General features: G+C 43.1%; 1 protein-coding gene across 2 annotated transcripts in view; it reads right to left on the bottom strand.

The window, feature by feature from the left end:
• Nucleotides 1–15,738, bottom strand: part of LOC134347615 (glial fibrillary acidic protein-like) — a 71,267-nt gene extending 55,529 nt beyond the window's left edge. For both annotated transcript variants that reach the window (XM_063049978.1, XM_063049979.1), the window contains exons 1-2: nt 15,235–15,738; nt 655–715 (exon numbers count right to left, since the gene is read on the bottom strand). In XM_063049978.1, the coding sequence (XP_062906048.1) occupies nt 655–715; nt 15,235–15,563 (390 nt within the window). In that variant the 5' untranslated portion in view covers nt 15,564–15,738. The remainder of the gene's footprint in view (nt 1–654; nt 716–15,234) is intronic.
• Nucleotides 15,739–17,992: the final 2,254 nt, after the last annotated feature.

The following is a 17,992-nucleotide window of genomic DNA, read 5'->3' as shown; positions in this document are numbered from 1 at the left end:
AGAAAATACAATGTTAGCATTCATTTTGAGAGGACTAGAACATAAGAGCAAGGATGTAATGCAAGGCTTTATAAGGTACTGGTGAGGACAAACGGAGTACTGTGTGCAGTTTTGGGCCCCATTTCTAAGAAAAGATGTGCTGGTATTGAAGATGGTCCAGAGCAGGTTCACAAGAATGATTCTGGGAGTGAAAGGGTTAATAGATGAGAAGCACTTGATGGCTCTGGATCTGTGCTCGCAGGAATTTATAAGAATTTGGGTGGGGGGGGGGAAGGAGGTTCTCATTGAAACCTATCAAACATTGAAAGGCCTAGAGTGGATGTGAAAAGGATGTTTCCTACAGTGAGCGAGTCAAGGGCCAGAGACCACAGCCTCACAAAAGAGGGACGTCCCTTTAGAACAGAGATAAGGAAATCCTTTTGCCAGGGAGTGGTAAATCTGTGGAATGCATTGCCATGGATGGCCAAGTCATTAAGTATTTTTAAAGTGGAGGTTAATATGTTCTTTATTATTCAGGCGACGTCAAATGTTATGAGGAGATGGCAGGAGAATGGGGATGAGAAGGATAATAAATTAACCATGAAGGATTGGCAGAGCAGACTCGATGGGCTGAGTGGCCTAATTCAGCTCCTATATATTAGAGAATGTACTTGCCTTTCTTAAATCTTCGTAATCTTTTTCAGCTTCCTTTCTTAATTGAATTTCTTTTTCTAATCTGCAATAAGAATGAAGTTACAAAATAGTACAAGTACTGAAAATCTGAAAGAAAAATAGAAAATTTTGGAAATATTAATTAGACTACTCAGCATCAGTGGAGTTTTTTGGCTCAATGAGATTTTATCTTAACTGTAAGTCTGCTTCTCTCTTCACCAATGCTGTTTGACCTGCAAAGCATTTTCTGTTTTGTGTTTTATTTTTGTTTGTCTACATTATGTAAATTATCCATATCTAGTATTTTTAAAGAAATATATAAAATGTTACTAAAAATATACTATATTATTTCAACATCCAAGCAAAATCAAGGTTATTGTCACAGGCATATATAGGGTGTAACGGCCAAGAAATTAGCTTTTTGCAGCAAGGCTGATCAACACTTCTACCCACTACACCACCCCACCTCTCATCCAATCACCACTACTTTATCATTTCCTATCAGAGTCTTCAACATTAATGAATACTTGGCTTCAGTATTCTCCAGTGAAAAGAACCTTGGTAATTGTGGGGATGAATTACAGCGAACTGAAATGCTTGAGCATATAGACATTTTATGAGGATGAGCTGCAGCTTTTGAAAGGTATTAACTTAAATAAGTCACCGGGACTGGACGAGACATACCCCAGGCTTCTGTGGGAAGCAAGGGAGGAGATTGCTGAGCCTCTGACAATGACCTTTGCATCATCAATAGGGACGGGAGAACTACCAGAGTATTGGAGGGTTGCAAATGTTGTTCCCTTATTCAAGAAAGGGAGTAGAGATAACACAAGAAATTATAGACCAGTAAGTCTTACTTCAATGGTAGGCAAGTTGTTGAAGATCTTGAGAGGCAGGATTTATGAGCATTTGGAGAGATAATCTGATTTGAGATAGTCAGCATGGCTTTGTCAAGGGCAGGTCGTGCCTTATGAGCTTGATTGAATTCACTGAGGATGTAGCAAAACACATTGAAGGTGGAGCAGTAGATGTACTGTATACAGATTTCAGTAAGGCATTCAATAAGGTTCCCCATGCAAGGCTTATTCAGAAAGTGCGATCCAAGGGGACCTTGCTTTCTGGATCCAGAATCGACTTGCCCACAGAAGGCAAAGGGTGGTTGTAGATGGTTCATATTCTGCATGGAGGTCAGTGACCCATGGTGTTCTGCAGGGATCTGTTCTGGGACCCCTGCACTTTGTGATTTTTATAAATGACCTGATGAGGAAGTAGAAGGGTGGGTTGGTAAGTTTGCTGATGATACAAAAGTTAGGGGTGTTGTGGAGAGTTGTAAGAAGTTACAGTGGGACATTGATAGGATGCAGAACTGAGCTGAGAGGTAGCAGAAGGAGATCAACCCAGATAAGTGTGAAGTGGTTCACTTTCATAGGTCAAGTTTGAAAACAGAATAATTTTAATGGTAAGACTTGGCAGTGTGGAGGATCAGAGAGATTTTGGGGTCCATGTCCATACGACACTCAAAGCTGCTGCTCAGGTTGACAGTGTTGTTAAGAAGGGATATTGTATGTTGGCCTTTAACCGTGGGATTGAGTTCAGGAGCCATGAGGTAATGTTACAGTTACACAAGACCTTGGTCAGACTCCTCATGGAGTGCTGTGTTCAATTCTGGTCAATTCACTGCAGGAAGGATGTGGATACTATAGAGAGTGTGCAGAAGATATTTACAAGGATGTTGCCTGGATTGGAGAGCATGCCTTATGAGAACAGGTTGAGTGAACTTGGCCTTTTCTCCTTGCAGTGATACAGGATGAGATATGTACAAGATGATGAAAGGCATAGATAGTGTGGATAGCCAAAGGCCTTTTCCCCAGGGCTTGAATGGCTAACATGAGGGGACATAGTTTTAAGGTGCTTGGAAGTAGGTATGGGTGGACATCAGACAGAGTGGTGGGTGTGTGGAATGCACTGCCAGCGATGGTTGTAGAGGCGGATACAATAGGATCTTTCAAGAGACTCTTGGATAGGTACATGGAGCTTAGAAAAAAAAGTACTATGTGGTAGGGAACTTCTAGGCAGTTTCTAGAATAGGTTACATGGTCGGCACAGCATTGTGGGCATAATGAACTGTAGATTTCTAGGTTCCAGTCACCTATGTACAGACATTCCAGTGCCTAGCATCACTTTAAGTACATACCATCAATATAAGCTATATATTTATATATTATCATGTTCTTTATCTAATTGTGTTTTTTTGTGATGCATCAGATCTGGAATAACAATAATTTTGTTCTCCTCCACTAGAAAATCTGTAGATGATGAAAATCCAAGACAGACACAATGCTGGAGGAACTCAGACGGCCAGGCAGCATCTATGGAAATGAATGGATAGTCAATGTTTCAGGATGAGACCCTTCATTAGGTTTGAGAGGGAAGAGGGAAGATGGGGGGGGGAGGAAGGGAAGGAGGCTAGCTGGAAAGTGATAGGTAAAGTCAGGTGTGTGGGAAAGGTCAAGGGCTGGAGAAGGAATCTGATAGGAGAGGAGAATGGACCATGGGAGAAAGGGAAGGAGGAAGGGTCCTAGAATGAGGTGATAGGCAGGTGAAAAGGGGTAAAAGGTTTAGAGTGGGGAACAGAAGCTGTGGGGTGGGGGATTTCTTTACCAGGACGAGAAATCACAATTCATGCCATTAGTTGGAGACTACCCAGAATACAAGGTGATGCTCCTCCATCCTGAGGGTGGCCTCATCTTGCCACACAAAGCGGCCATGGACCAACATGTCAGAACAACAAGAATCAGAATCAAAATGTTTGGCCACTGGAAAGTCCTGCTTGTGGAGGATGGTGCGGAGGTGCCCAATTTATGGTGGGGTTCACTAATGTAGAGGCTGCATCGAGAGCACTGGACACAATACGATGATCCCAGCAGGTTTGTAGGTGAAGTGTTGCTCAGCTGGAAGGATTATTTGGGGCCCTGAATGGAGGCAAGGGAGGTGGTGTATGGGCAGATTTAGCACTTCAGTGACTTACCGGGAAGGGAGTTTAGTGGGGAGGGATGAGCGGATAAAGGAATTGCAGAGGGAGTGATCCCTGCAGGAAGCGGGGATGGGGGGGGAGGGGGGAGTTGAAAGGTAAAGCAAAGTTTAGTAGTAGGATCCCTTTTAAGGTGGTGAAAGCCGTGGAGGATAATGTGTCGTTTGCAGAGGCTGATGGGAGTGGTGGGCAAGGGCAAGAGAAACTCTATCACTATTAAGGCAGCGGGAAGATGGGGAGAGCACGGATATATAGGAAATGGAGGAGATGCGGGTGAGGGAAGCAGCAACAGTAGAGGGAGATAATCCCTGTTTCTTAAAGGAGAACATTTCTGATGTCCTGGAATGGGAACATATGCGGCGGAGGTGAAGAAACTGAGAAAAGGTAATAGCATTTTTACAGGAGATAGGGTGGAAAGAGGTACAGTTGAGATAACAGTGGGAACCAGTAGGTTTGTCTCCAGAGATCAAGAAAGAGAAGGGAGGTGTGGACCAAGTGAATTTCAGGCCAGGGTGGAAGTTAGAGGCAAAATTGATAAAATTGATGAGCTCAGCATGGGCACCAATGCAGTCGTCAATGTAGCGGGAAGAGTTGGAGAGTATAACCAGGAAAGGCTTCAAACATGGGCAGTTCTATGTCACCAACAAAGAGGCAGGCATAGCTGGGATCCATGCAAGTGCCCACAGCTACCTCTCGAGTTTGGAGAAAGTGGGTGGAGCTGAAGGAAAAATTGTCCAGGGTGACAATCAGTTCTGCCACAAGGAGGGCGGTGGCGGTGGAGTGGGATTAGTTGGTTCTTTTGTCAAGAAAGCAGCAGAGGTCTTTGAGGCCTTTTGATTGGGGGGAGATAGAGGTATATAGGGACTGTACATCCATGGTGAAGATGAGGCAGTCAGGGCCAGGAAATTTAAAGTTACTGAGGATTTTGAGGGCATGAGAAGTGTTGCAGACATGGCTGAAAAGGGACTGAACCGGATGGGGGGGTAGAATGGGATCAAGCTATGAGATTGGGAAGCTTTTAAAAACCAAAAGAAGACAATTAAACAAAGTTATTAAGGTTCAGATGGAAGACAAAAGTAAGCTAGCCAATAGTAACAATAAAGAGGATACCAGAAGTTTCTTCAGATACATAACGTGTAAAAGAGAGGCGAGAGTAGATATTGGAATGCTCAAAAATAATGCTGGAGAGGTAATAATAACAGAAAATGAAATAGTGGACAAACTGAGTAAGTATTTCAGACACAAGTAGTATGGTAAAAGTTCCAGGTGTCAGGGGGAATAAAGTGTATGAAGTTACCATTACTATAGAGAAGGTTCTTGGGAAATTGAAAGGTCTGAAGTCACTTGAACCAGATGGTGCACACCCCAGGGTTCTGAAAAAGGTGGCTAAAGAGATTGTGGAAGCATTATTAATTATCTTTCAAGAATAACTAGATTCTGGAATTGTTCCAGAAGACTGGAAAATTGCAAATATCACTCCATTCTTCAAGAAGTGAGAAAGGCAGAAGAAAGGAAACTATAGGCCAGTTAGTCTGACCTCAGTGGTTGGGAAGAATTTGGAGTTTATTATTAAGGCTGAGGTCTCAGGGTACTTGGAGGCACATAATAAAAGAAGCCATAGTCAACATGGTTTCCACAAAGGGAAAATATTTCCTGACAAATCTGTTGGAATTCTTTGAAGTAGTAACAAGCAGGATAGACAAAGAAGAATCGGTTGATGTTGTGCACTTGGATTTTGTTACATGCCTCAAGGAGATCTGGGTTTTTTTTTTGGTGAGAATGATGTAATGGTCTTTTGGAGGTCACCTGATGTAATTTTCCCACTGATGTGAGGTCACGTGATGACATGTGCACCACGGGTATACAAGGGTAGACCCCAGATGACACAGTTAGTTTTTAGTTTGTAGATTTCCAGGTAGAACGTGCTGTGTCTCCGTTTCCGTTGCGTATTTGTTTTTATGATGCAGTTTCATTTTTTAAAATGGAGGGTTGCGTTCTATTGCAAGATGCAATATTATTGGACTGGAAATTTTTGCTAGATGTGTTGATTTATCCTGTTCCAGCAGTAGAAGGGAGAGTGAAGACTTTATCGAAGTACAGGACCGAAGGATTGAGAGGAGTCGGTATTGTTCGGCAGTTTAACAAAGGATCGACCTTACTCAGTCTTCGTTGAAGGAGTAGCGACCTGCATCGAGGTAATTCTTGCCAAAAGAGCAAAGAGTTCATGAAAAGGTTGGCTCTCTTTAAAAGAAATTAAGGTCAGTTGTGTTACACTGTTTATTTACTGCATCGTGAATCCTGTGGCCAGAACCAGCAGAAAAGTCGCGTCTATGAAGAAATCCTTCTCCAGAGAAGTCTCCCCCAATTGAACATATAAATCTGTTGGACTTTCGAACTTACCATTTTAAAAACTATATCTGACTTTATCGCTTTAAGAACTGTTTTCGCATTTAACGCTTTAAGAACCAGTGCCGAGTGACGATTTGTTGAACGGCTGCATAACGGTTAACTTCCAGTTGAAGTTTTCGTTTGTTTTTTTATCGTTTATCCCTGCTTAATAAATGTTTGGTTGTTTTTATATAACCTGTCTCGAATGATATTCATTGCTGCCGGTTACAAAACAATCTGTGGGGGCTTGCAGGAGATGTTCCGATTTTGAGTTTAAGTGCTGGTAATTGCCATTTTGATTTGGAAAAGGGAAATATCCGATTTTTTTTTTTTTTAAAGTTTGATTAGTGTGTGAGTGGTATTTGGCAACAATGGATATTGATGGGTTTATGCACACGCCTGACTCGGGGTCTTTAGAGAATGCGAGAAAACGTGAGGTACTGGAGATTGCTATGAAGTCGGATAGTAAAGGATTTATGAAGCATTCCACCAAGGCTTTCACACAAAGAAAAATTGCTGAACATTATATTAATTTGAAATTGTTTGATGAGGAGGTGTTAGATAAGTTTCCTATGAGTAATCTGGAAATGCAGTTACATCTTGAACAAATAAAGTTAAAGCAATTAGAAGCTGATTTGGAAAAGAGTCGGTTAGAAGCTGTAAATAAACAGAAGGAATTCGAGGCTAGGGAGGCAGTTAAAATAAGGGAATTTGAAGAAAGAGAAGCTGAAAACCACAGGAAATTTGAGCTACAGATGCAGAAATTAAAGTCCGGAAATCAGTCTTCCGGTTCTACGAAACAGTTTATTGCTAGTCGTGAGGTTATTTTGGCTCCTCCATTTAATGAAGTTGAAGTGGACAAATATTTCCAGCACTTTGAAACTATTACTCTGAGTTTAAAGTGGCCAAAAGACTAATGGCCAGTGACGTTACAAAGTGTAAATAAAGGCAAGGCACAACAAGTTTATACAACTTTAAATGCTAAGCAAGCACTGGATTATGATATTGTTAAGCAGTATATATTAAAGGCATATGAGATGGTTCCAGAAGCATATAGAGAAAGATTCCAAAATTTGAAGAAATCGGTGGAAAAAACTTGTGGAATTTGCCTATGAGAAATCTATTTGTTTTGAGAGATGAGTTTCCTCTAAAAATGTGAATGGGGAGTATAATAAATTAAAAGAGTTGATTTTGCAGGAGGAATTTAAAAGAAGCATTCCTGCTGAAGTGAGAACCTACTTAAATGAACGGGAAACTGCTATATTGCAGGAGATTGCTAAACCAGCTGATGAGTATGTTTTAATTCACAAGAATAAATTCTCTCCAGGTAAAATTTTTGAAAGGAAAAATAGCACAGAGGATCAAGGTAAACCAGAAATTAAACCTGAATTTAGTGAGCAAAGTAAGGATGAAGGGAGACATGCAAAGGAAAGACATTTTGGTATTATTTGTGATTATTGTAAGAAACCTGGACATGTAGTAGCTAATTGCTTTCGATTGAAAAGGAAAGAGAAAGTAGTCGTCCCAGATGCTTGTGTGCAGCATATTGAAAAACCTGTAAAGCCACAGGGTTCAGAAAATATTAATGAAGATGTGTCAGAGTCTGACCAAGTTAAGAAGGGATATGAAACTTTTATAACAGAAGGATTTGTATCCTCGAAAGAAGGATCCAATTCAGTACCAATAAGAATACTTAGAGATACTGGAGCTTCTCAATCATTAATATTAGACAGTGTGCTAAAGTTTAGTGATGAGTCTGACATTGGTGAGGTAAATTATATAAGAGGAGTTGGGAGTGCCCTTATGCCAGTACATTCACATAGAGTAAATTTAAGGTCAGGATTAGTTACAGGGGTTGTTAAAGTAGGATTACACTCTAGTTTACCTGTCAATGATGTTTCTCTTTTGTTAAGGAATGATTCAGCAGGTGGACAAGTTTTTCCTGGAGTGCATTTGACAACAAATTCAAATTCTGAGGAACCACAGAGGGATTCTAACACATACTCTTCCTGTGTTGTAACAAGACTGATGTAAAGGATGAGGTTGTTACCCATGACAGTTCAAATCAAGATTCGAATTTTGAGGATGTATCAGAAACTTTCTTACCTACATTATTTGATCAGGATTTTGGTGGCAAGTCTGACCAGGAAGGTTTGTTCTTATCTCAGAAGGAGATGATAGCAGAGCAGGGTAGAGATCCTGAAATAGTTAAATTAAAAGAACAAGCTCTTCCAGATAGTGAAATTTAAATAGTGCCAGTAGGATATTATATTGAAAAGGGGGTATTAATGAGAAAGTGGAGATCGCCTACAATTCCTGTTAGTGAGAAATGGGAAGTTAATCATCAGGCAGTAGTTCCTAAAATTTAACGAAATGAGATTTTAACTACGGCTCATAGTATTCCTTTGGGTGGTCATTTAGGTGTAAAGAAAACTATGAACAAAGTTTCTAAACATTTTTATTGGCCTAGTTTAAGACAAGATGTAGCGACATTTTGTAGAACATGTCATACGTGTCAAATTGTGGGTAAACCTAATCAGGTTACTCCAGTGGCCCCACTGCAACCAATTCCAGTATTTGAGTGGTATTTTCACATTTGTAACACTCCCACTGTACATTAGTTTGTAAAGTGTTGAAAAATAAGACTGTATATATTGTGTATGTTGAAAATTTTATACCTTTTGTATCTTTTTTGTACAAATTGTTAATTGTTAAAATTTTGTTCTTTAAGAGACCAAAATTTTTGTTTTGGAGGGAGGTGTTACATGCCTCAAGGAGATCTGGGTTTTTTTTTGGTGAGAATGATGTAATGGTGTTTTGGAGGTCACCTGATGTAATTTTCCCGCCGATGTGAGGTCACGTGATGACATGTGCACCACAGGTATACAAGGGTAGACCCTAGATGACACAGTTAGTTTTTAGTTTGTAGATTTCCAGGTAGAACGTGCTGTGTCTCCGATTCCGTTGCGTATTTGTTTTTATGATGCAGTTTCATTTTTTAAAACGGAGGGTTGCGTTCTATTGCAAGATGCAATATTATTGGACTGGAAATTTTTGCTAGATGTGCTGATTTATCCTGTTCCAGCAGTAGAAGGGAGAGTGAAGGCTCTATCGAAGTACAGGACCAAAGGATTGAGACGAGTCGGTATTGTTCAGCAGTTTAACAAAGGATCGACCTTACTCAGTCTTCGTTGAAGGAGTAGCGACTTGCATCAAGGTAACTCTTGCCAAAAGAGCAAAGAGTTCATGCAAAGGTTGGCTCTCTTTAAAAGAAATTAAGGTCAGTTGTGTTACACTGTTTATTTACTGCATCGTGAATCCTGTGGACAGAACCAGCAGAAAAGTCGCGTCTATGAAGAAATCCTTCTCCAGAGAAGTCTCTCCCAATTGAACATATAAATCTGTTGGACTTTCGAACGTACCATTTTAAAAACTATATCTGACTTTATCGCTTTAAGAACTGTTTTTGCATTTAACGCTTTAAGAACCAGTGCCAAGTGACGATTTGTTGAACGGCTGCATAACAGTTAACTTCCAGTTGAAGTTTTCGTTTGTTTTTTTATCGTTTATCCGTGTTTAATAAATGTTTGGTTGTTTTTATATAACCTGTCTCGATTGATATCCATTGTTGCCGGTTACGTAACAGTTTTCAGAAGGCCTTTGACAAGCTGCCACACATGAGGCTGCTCAACAAGCTATGAGCCCATGGTACTACAGGAAAGATTCTGGCATGATTGGCAGGATGCAAAGAGTGAGAATAAAGGGAGCCTTTTCTGACTGCCTGCCGGCAAAAAGCAGCATTCTACAGGGATCTGTGTTGGGACCAATTCCTTTTATTTGGATGATGGAATTGATGGCTTTGTTGCAAAGTTTGCAGATGATATGAAGATAGGTGGAGGACCAGGTAGTTTGAGCAAGTAGAGAGGCACAGAAGAACATATATTAGGAGAATAGGCAACAAAAAAAGAGAAATGGAATACAGTGTAAGGTTATGCACTTTGTAGAAGAAATGCAAGGTTGGCTATTTCTAAATAGAGGGAAAATAGAAAAAACTAGGTGCAAAGGGAATTGGGAATCTTTGTGTAGCATTCCCTGAAGGTTAATTTGCAGGTTGAATCTGGGGTGAGGAAGCCAAATGTAATGTCAGCATTCACTTCAAGAGGACTAGAATATAAAAGCAAGGATGTAATGTTGAAGCTTTATAAAGCACCGGTGAGGCCTCACTTGTTGTGAGCAGGTTTGAGTCCTTTACTTAGAAAGAATTTGCTGAAACCAAACAGTGTTCAAAGGAGGTTCACAAAAATGATTAAGGATTGAATGGCTTATCTTATGAAGAACTTTTGATAGCTCTGGGTCTGTATTCACTAGAATTCAGAAGAATGAGGGGGTGACCTCATCGAATGGCGAAAGGCTCTGATAGAGTGGATGCAGAGAGGATGTTTCCTATGGTGGGAGTCCAAGACCAGAGGACACAACATCAGAAGAGAGGGGCATCCTTTTAGAACTGAGATGAGAAGGAATTCTTTACCCAGAGTGTGGTGAATCCATGGAATTCTCTGTTACAGGCAGCAGTAAAGGCCAAGTCATTATGTATATTTAAGGCAGAGGATGATAGATTCGTGATTGGCTGGTGCAAAGACAGGAGATTAGGACTGAGAGAAAAATTGGATCAGCTAGGATGAAAGAATGGAACAGACTCAATGGGCCAAATGGCCTAATTCTGCTTCTATACCTTATGGTCTTATGGACCCAAGATCAGTGGGGCAGGAGCAGCAGAGACAATGGGTCACCCTGGACAGTCTGGTATGTGGATATTGGGTAGGAGCTAGAAGCAATCAGTCAGAAGTTAGGGAATTATGACTTTGGTGGCAATGTATGGGAGTTTTCCGCAGTTGATGAGGTCAGTGATGGTTAAGGAGACAGTTTTCTGATCGTCCAGAGTGGGGTCCTCTTCAAGGGGTAGGTATGAAGTGGTGTCTGAGAGTTGCTGCTTGGCCTCAGCAAGGTAGAGGTTAGTGCACCACACTCCAAACCATCCCCTTTGTCTCCAGGTTTGATGGTAAGGTCGGGATTGGTGTGGAGAGGACAGAGGGCAGTGCATTCAGAGGGGGTAAGGTTGGAGAAGAGAGAAGGCCTGAATAGACAATAGACAATAGGTGCAGGAGTAGGGCATTCAGCCCTTCGAGCCAGCACCACCATTCACTGTGATCATGGCTGATCATCCACAGTCAGTACACCATTCTTGCCTTCTCCCCATATCCCTTGACTCCACTATCATTAAAAGCTCTATCTAACTCTTTCTTGAAAGCATCCAGAGAATTGGCCTCCACTGCCTTCTGAGGCAGAGCATTCTACAGATCCACAACTCTCTGGGTGAAAATGTTTTTCCTCAACTCTGTTCTAAATGGCCTACCCCTTATTCTCAAATTGTGGCATCTGGTTCTGGACTCACCCAACATCGGGAATATGTTTCCTGCCTCTAGCGTGTCCAATCCCTTAATAATCTTATATGTTTCAATCAGATCCCCTCTCATCCTTATAAATTCCAGTGTATACAAGCCCAGTCGCTCCAATCTTTCAACATATGACAGTCCCGCCATCCAGGGAATTAACCTTGTGAACCTCCGCTGCACTCCCTCAATAGCAAGAATGTCCTTCCTCAAATTTGGAGACCAAAACTGTACACAATACTCCAGGTGTGGTCTCACCAGGGCACTGTACAACTGCAGAAGGATCTCTTTGCTCCTATACCCAATTCCCCTTGTTGTGAAGGCCAACATGCCATTAGCTTTCTTCACTGCCTGCTGTACCTGCATGCTTGCTTTCAGTGACTGATGAACAAGGACACCAAGATCTCGTTGTACTTCCCCTTTTCCTAACTTGACACTATTCAAATAGTAATCTGCCTTCCTGTTCTTGCCACCAAAGTGGATAACCTCACACTTATCCACATTAAACTGCATCTACCATGCATCTGCCCACTCACCCAACCTGTCTAAGTCATCCTGAATTATCTCAACATCCTCCGCACATTTCACATTGCCACCCAGCATTGTGTCATCTGCAAATTTGCTAATGTTACTTTTAATCCCTTCAACTAAATCATTAATGTATATTGTAAATAGCTGCGGTCCCAGCACCGAGCCTTGCGGTACCCCACTAGTCACCACCTGCCATTCTGAAAGGGACCTGTTAATCCCCACTCTTTGTTTCCTGTCTGCCAACCAATTTACGATCCATGTCAGTACCCTACCCCCAATATCATGTGCTCTAATTTTACCCACTAATCTCTTATGTGGGACCTTATCAAAGGCTTTCTGAAAGTCCAGGTACACACATCCACTGGCTCTCCCTTGTCCATTTTTATAGTTACATCCTCAAAAACTTCCAGAAGATTAGTGAAGCATGATTCCCGCTTTGTAAATCAATGCTGACTCAGACTGATCCTGTTACTGCTATCCAAATGTGCCGCTATTTCATCCTTTATAATTGGTTCCAGCATCTTCCCCACCACTGATATCAGGTTAACTGGTCTATAATTCCCTGCTTTCTCTCTCCCTCCTTTCTTAAAAAGTGGGATAACATTAGTTACCCTCCAGTCCTCAGGAACTGATCCTGAATCTATAGAACATTGGAAAATAATTACCAATGCATCCACGATTTCTAGAGCCACCTCCTTAAGTACCCTGGGGTGCAGACCATCAGGCTCTGGGGATTTATCAGCCTTCAGTCCCATCAGTCTATCCAACACCATTTTTTGTCTAATGTGAATCTCCTTCAGTTCCTCCGTTACCTAGGTCCTCCGGCCACTCTTACATCTGGGAGATTGTTTCTGTCTTCCCTAGCGAAGACAGATTCAAAGTACCTATTCAACTCGTCTGCCATTTCCTTGTTCCCCATAATAAATTCACCCATTTCTGCCTTCAAGGGCCCAACTTTAACAAATTTTTTCCTTTTCACATACCTAAAGCAGCTTTTACTATCCTCCTTTATATTATTGGCCAGCTTACCTTCGTACCTCATCTCCCCCCCCCCCACTGCCTTTTTAGTTATCTTCTGTTGCTCCTTAAAAGGGAATGAGGAAAGGTGCAGCTGACTCATAGTTTCCTCGCAGCCCGGTAGTTGGGGATCGCTACTCTAATCCTTCTTTCTAACTCAACCACCATTCCCAGTAATATCCTTAAACCTTTCCTACATCCTTTCCAGCTTAATGATATCCTTATTATAACTAGGTGAACAGAACTGCCTGCAATACTCTCAGTGCGGTCTCACCAATCACTTGTATACAGGTTGTCCAACTTGTACTCAACATAATGATTGCTGAAGACAACATGCCAAAAGCCTTTACTGGCCTGCCTACCTTTGCTGCCACACTGTTCCTATTTTAAGTGACCTTACCAAGAGCTTGCTGAAGTCCATCTACCCTCCTCCATACCCTTTATCACCTCTTCATGAAGATCAAATTTCTGATACTCAAATTTCCTAGGCAGAAAGCCATGCTGACTATTCTTAATTGGTCCTTGCCTTTCCAAATGCTGTGAGAGATCCCCTTCAGTAACTTTCCCCAACACTGCTGTTAGGCTCACTGGCCTGTACTTCCCCAACTTGTTCTTGCATCCATTATCAAATAAAAGCACTGCATTAGCATCCTCCAGTCTTCTGTATCTTCTTAATGGCTAAAGCCGAAGGAGGTGGATAGAGGTGATAGGGGTGCCAAGATAAGAGGCATTGAGCAAGTAGACAGTCAGAGACTTATTCCAAGAGTGGAAATGGCAAATACAAGATGGCATAATTTTAAGTTGATTGAAGGTAAGTATTGGGGCGGGGGGGGGGGCAAGAGTCAGAGTAAGTGTTTTCTTTTTAAAGTCCTGGAGTGGTTGTTGGTGGTAGAGGCAGATACATTAGGGGCATTTAAGAAATTTTTCAACAGGCACATAGATGAGACAAAAAAAATGAAGAGCTATGCAGGAGGGAAGGGTTAGATTGACCTTAGAGTACTTTATACATGGTTAACAGGTTAGTAGGTTAACAGATCAGTGTAACATTGTGAGCCAAAGAACCTGTACTATGCTGTAGTGTTCTGTTCTGATTATTTGGAGAATAATTGCAAAAAAAGCTGCAAACACAGTCTTTGTCCTCAAAACACCAAACTAACACACAAGTGCAGCAGGTAATGGAAAAGAAAGTTTGTTTTTCAAAGAGCCTGAAACATGAAATTAGGGAAGTCTTACTGCAACTGTTCAAGGCACTGCTGAAAAAGCATCTCGGGTAATGCATCTTTGCCAATGAGAAACACATTAAGTAAACACTCCCATATCCCAAACTCTTTCAGCTGTGTCTTGAGAGGTTCGCCAAAAGCACCCGTCATGCAGCCTGCAACATTATGGCTGTGATCAATGTGATTTAACAGAATAATACAAGATGAATAAATAGATACCTTCCAGACCACTGAAAGTGATGGACATAAATGCTAACCTGATAATCAGAAACAAGGAAGACAATGAACAGTTCACAACATCTTGCATGGGGATTGGTTTAAGGCACGTAGTTAAAAATCAGCAGTTACAATTTGAAGTTGGTAACAGGGTGAGATTGGAGTTAGGATTAATGTTTGGAGGTGGTGGAAGACTGAGGTCAGGGTCAAAGGTCAGTTATAGTTATTGTAATATGGTACAGAAGCAGATCCTCAGCCCAATTCCTCCATGCCAACCAAGGTTCCCATCCAATCTAATCCTATTTGCCTCGGTTTTGGCCAATAACCTTCCATGCTTTTTCTATGCATGCAGCCCATCCAAGTGTCTTTTATTTTACCTTCTTCTGGCAGCTCGCTCCATAGACCAAATTGCCTCTCAGATCCCTCTCAAATCTTCCCTCATCACGTTAAACCTCAGCTTCTCCCCCACAACCTCATGTAAATCCTCTCTATGGTCATCCCACCCCTTTATCTCCTACACCTAGGAACAATTAATGAAAGTTATATACTTCTAGAAGGTCCCCACCCCGAGCCTCCAACATTTCAAGGAATGAAGTCTTCAAAGAAGTTTTACGAAGTCGCATCCCCTCTCCATCGCTTCAAATAATGAAGGCCCAGCCTGGCCAGCCCCTCCCTATAACCAGGCTCTGTTTGATGAGAGTTGAGGGGGAAATGAAAGCGATGTCCTCACCTTTTCTTGTATTTCTCCTTGTCTGCCTTGAGACAGTTGAGCTCCTTCTGCTGCTCCTCCAGCCGGCACTTGAGGTCGTTCCTCGCCTTCTGGAAGATGGCCTCGGAGCGGCCAGGTTGGTCCTTCTCGGCGTTGCTGAGCTCGGCCAGCAGCTCCTTGTTGCGGCGCAGAAGGCAGAGGACAGTGCTGTTGATGTACTTGGCGAAGCGGTCGTTGAGGTCCTTGAAGCGCTCCTTGCCCTCCTCAAGGCCATCGTGGAGCTCCTTCTCCAACTGTTCGCCGGTGCGGTCGGGGTAGGTGGCGACGGCCCGCTGGCAGGACTGGTGCATGTCTGAGTCGGGGTGAAGCCCTTCCTCCGGGATCGGGGCTGATCTGGCGTCAAGAGGCGAGGGCGAGCAGTAGGACTCGGTGCAATCACACACTGACCGGTATCGACAGCGGCCGTTTATTTCTGTCGGTTAAACGCTGACGCCACAATTGCCCTTTCTTCCCGGCCCCGCCCACCCCGTCCCGTTCAACGGTAAACAGCGCCCGCGCGCCCAACTGACGGCCACGCCCCCAGGCGCGAGGGCACCGCGTGGCGCCCCACCTTCCCCGAGGGCGCATGCGCACACCAGAACTCGCTGCCGGAGGAGTGCTGCGGTTCAGTTGGAGATAAAAACAAGAGTCGACGTTTCGTGCGTGAAACAGCGACTATTTATTCCTTTATATGAATGCTGCCTAACCTACTGAGTTCCTCCAACATTTTGTGTTTGTGTGTTGCTCTGGATTTCCAGCATCTACAAAAATATCTGTTGTTTTCAACCCGGTCCCCCTCTCCCGCCAGCACGTGAAGTGAGAACTCCTGCGCACGCGCACGTCGCCACTGACTCCCTCTTCTCGCGCCGGCGCGGGAAGCGAGCTCACACCCTGCGCACGCGCACGTCTCTCCTCTCCCGCGCCCAATGCTTTACCCGTCAAATAGATGAGTCTTGGTTCCTGATCCTCCAAAATACTCCGCATGGAATTTAAACTGGAAGTGGCGGAGGGTGAGCTTAAGAAGGAGATTCTTGAAGAAGAAAAGCTGCCTTAAATTTAATTGGGTTTGGTTGTGTGACTGTTTTAGGATTAAGATTATTGCATGCTTTAATTGTCCGGGGGAAAATGAATTGCTGTACACATCTGACTTGGTAGTTAGTATTTAAAATTGAGTTGAGTGCCCTGGTCTGCTCCTAATAGTTTTGGGTTTGATGTGGGATTGGTAGTCTATGTCAAGTTGATCATTTAACATTTTGTAAAAATAGGTCAGACGGTGTGCTTCACGTCTATCTTGGAGAGAGTTCCACTTTAATGAATTTAAAAGTTGAGTAACACTCGCTTCCCTCTCATAGGTATTTGTGACAAATCAGGCTGCCTGTCTTTGGACTCGCTCGATGGAAGTAGGTGTTTTTGTTTGTGTATGGATCCCATGCAGCAACTGCATATTCCAAATGTGGCCTAACAATGGTGAGGTAACTTCTCCTTAACTGAAGCTGAACAATGATGAAAATTCAAACAACAGGAATTCTGCAGATGCTGGAAATTCAAGCAACATACATCAAAGTTGCTGGTGAACGCAGCAGGCCAAGCAGCATCTGTAGGAAGAGGTGCAGTTGACGTTTCAGGCCGAGACCCTTTGTCAGGACTAACTGAAGGAAGAGTGAGTAAGGGATTTGAAAGTTGGAGGGGGAGGGGGAGATGCAAAATGATAGGAGAAGACAGGAGGGGGAGGGATAGAGCCGAGAGCTGGACAGGTGATAGGCAAAAGGGGATACGAGAGGATCATGGGACAGGAGGTCCGGGAAGAAAGACAAGGGGGGGGGTGACCCAGAGGATGGGCAAGAGGTATATTCAGAGGGACAGAGGGAGAAAAAGGAGAGTGAGAGAAAGAATGTGTGCATAAAAATGAGTAACAGATGGGGTACGAGGGGGAGGTGGGGCCTTAGCGGAAGTTAGAGAAGTCGATGTTCATGCCATCAGGTTGGAGGCTACCCAGACGGAATATAAGGTGTTGTTCCTCCAACCTGAGTGTGGCTTCATCTTTACAGTAGAGGAGGCCGTGGATAGACATGTCAAAATGGGAATGGGATGTGGAATTAAAATGTGTGGCCACTGGGAGATCCTGCTTTCTCTGGCGGACAGAGCGTAGATGTTCAGCAAAGCGGTCTCCCAGTCTGCGTCGGGTCTAGCCAATATATAAAAGGCCACAATGGGAGCACCGGACGCAGTATATCACCCCTGTCGACTCACAGGTGAAGTGATGCCTCACCTGGAAGGACTGTTTGGGGCCCTGAATGGTGGTAAGGGAGGAAGTGTAAGGGCATGTGTAGCACTTGTTCCGCTTACACGGATAAGTGCCAGGAGGGAGATCAGTGGGGAGGGATGGGGGGGACGAATGGACAAGGGAGTTGTGTAGGGAGCGATCCTGCGGAATGCAGAGAGAGGTGGGGAGGGAAAGATGTGCTTAGTGGTGGGGTTATTGTTTTCCAGCAAGACAATAACCCCAGGCATAAAGCCAAAGCTACACAGGAATGGCTTAAAAATCAAAGTTAATGTCCTGGAGTAGCCAAGTCAGAGTCCTGATCTCAAATCAATAGAGAAGTTGTAGCTGGACTTGAAGAGGACTGTTCACTGATGATCCCAATCCAATCTGATGGAGCTGGAGCAGCTTTGTAAAGAAGAATGGGGAAAAATTGTGATGTCCAGATGTGCAAAGCTGATGGACGTATCCACACAGACT

This window comes from Mobula hypostoma, chromosome 6, assembly GCF_963921235.1.
Source record: "Mobula hypostoma chromosome 6, sMobHyp1.1, whole genome shotgun sequence".
NCBI classification, from domain to species: domain Eukaryota; kingdom Metazoa; phylum Chordata; class Chondrichthyes; order Myliobatiformes; family Myliobatidae; genus Mobula; species Mobula hypostoma.
This window is presented reverse-complemented; position numbering and strand designations above follow the sequence as displayed.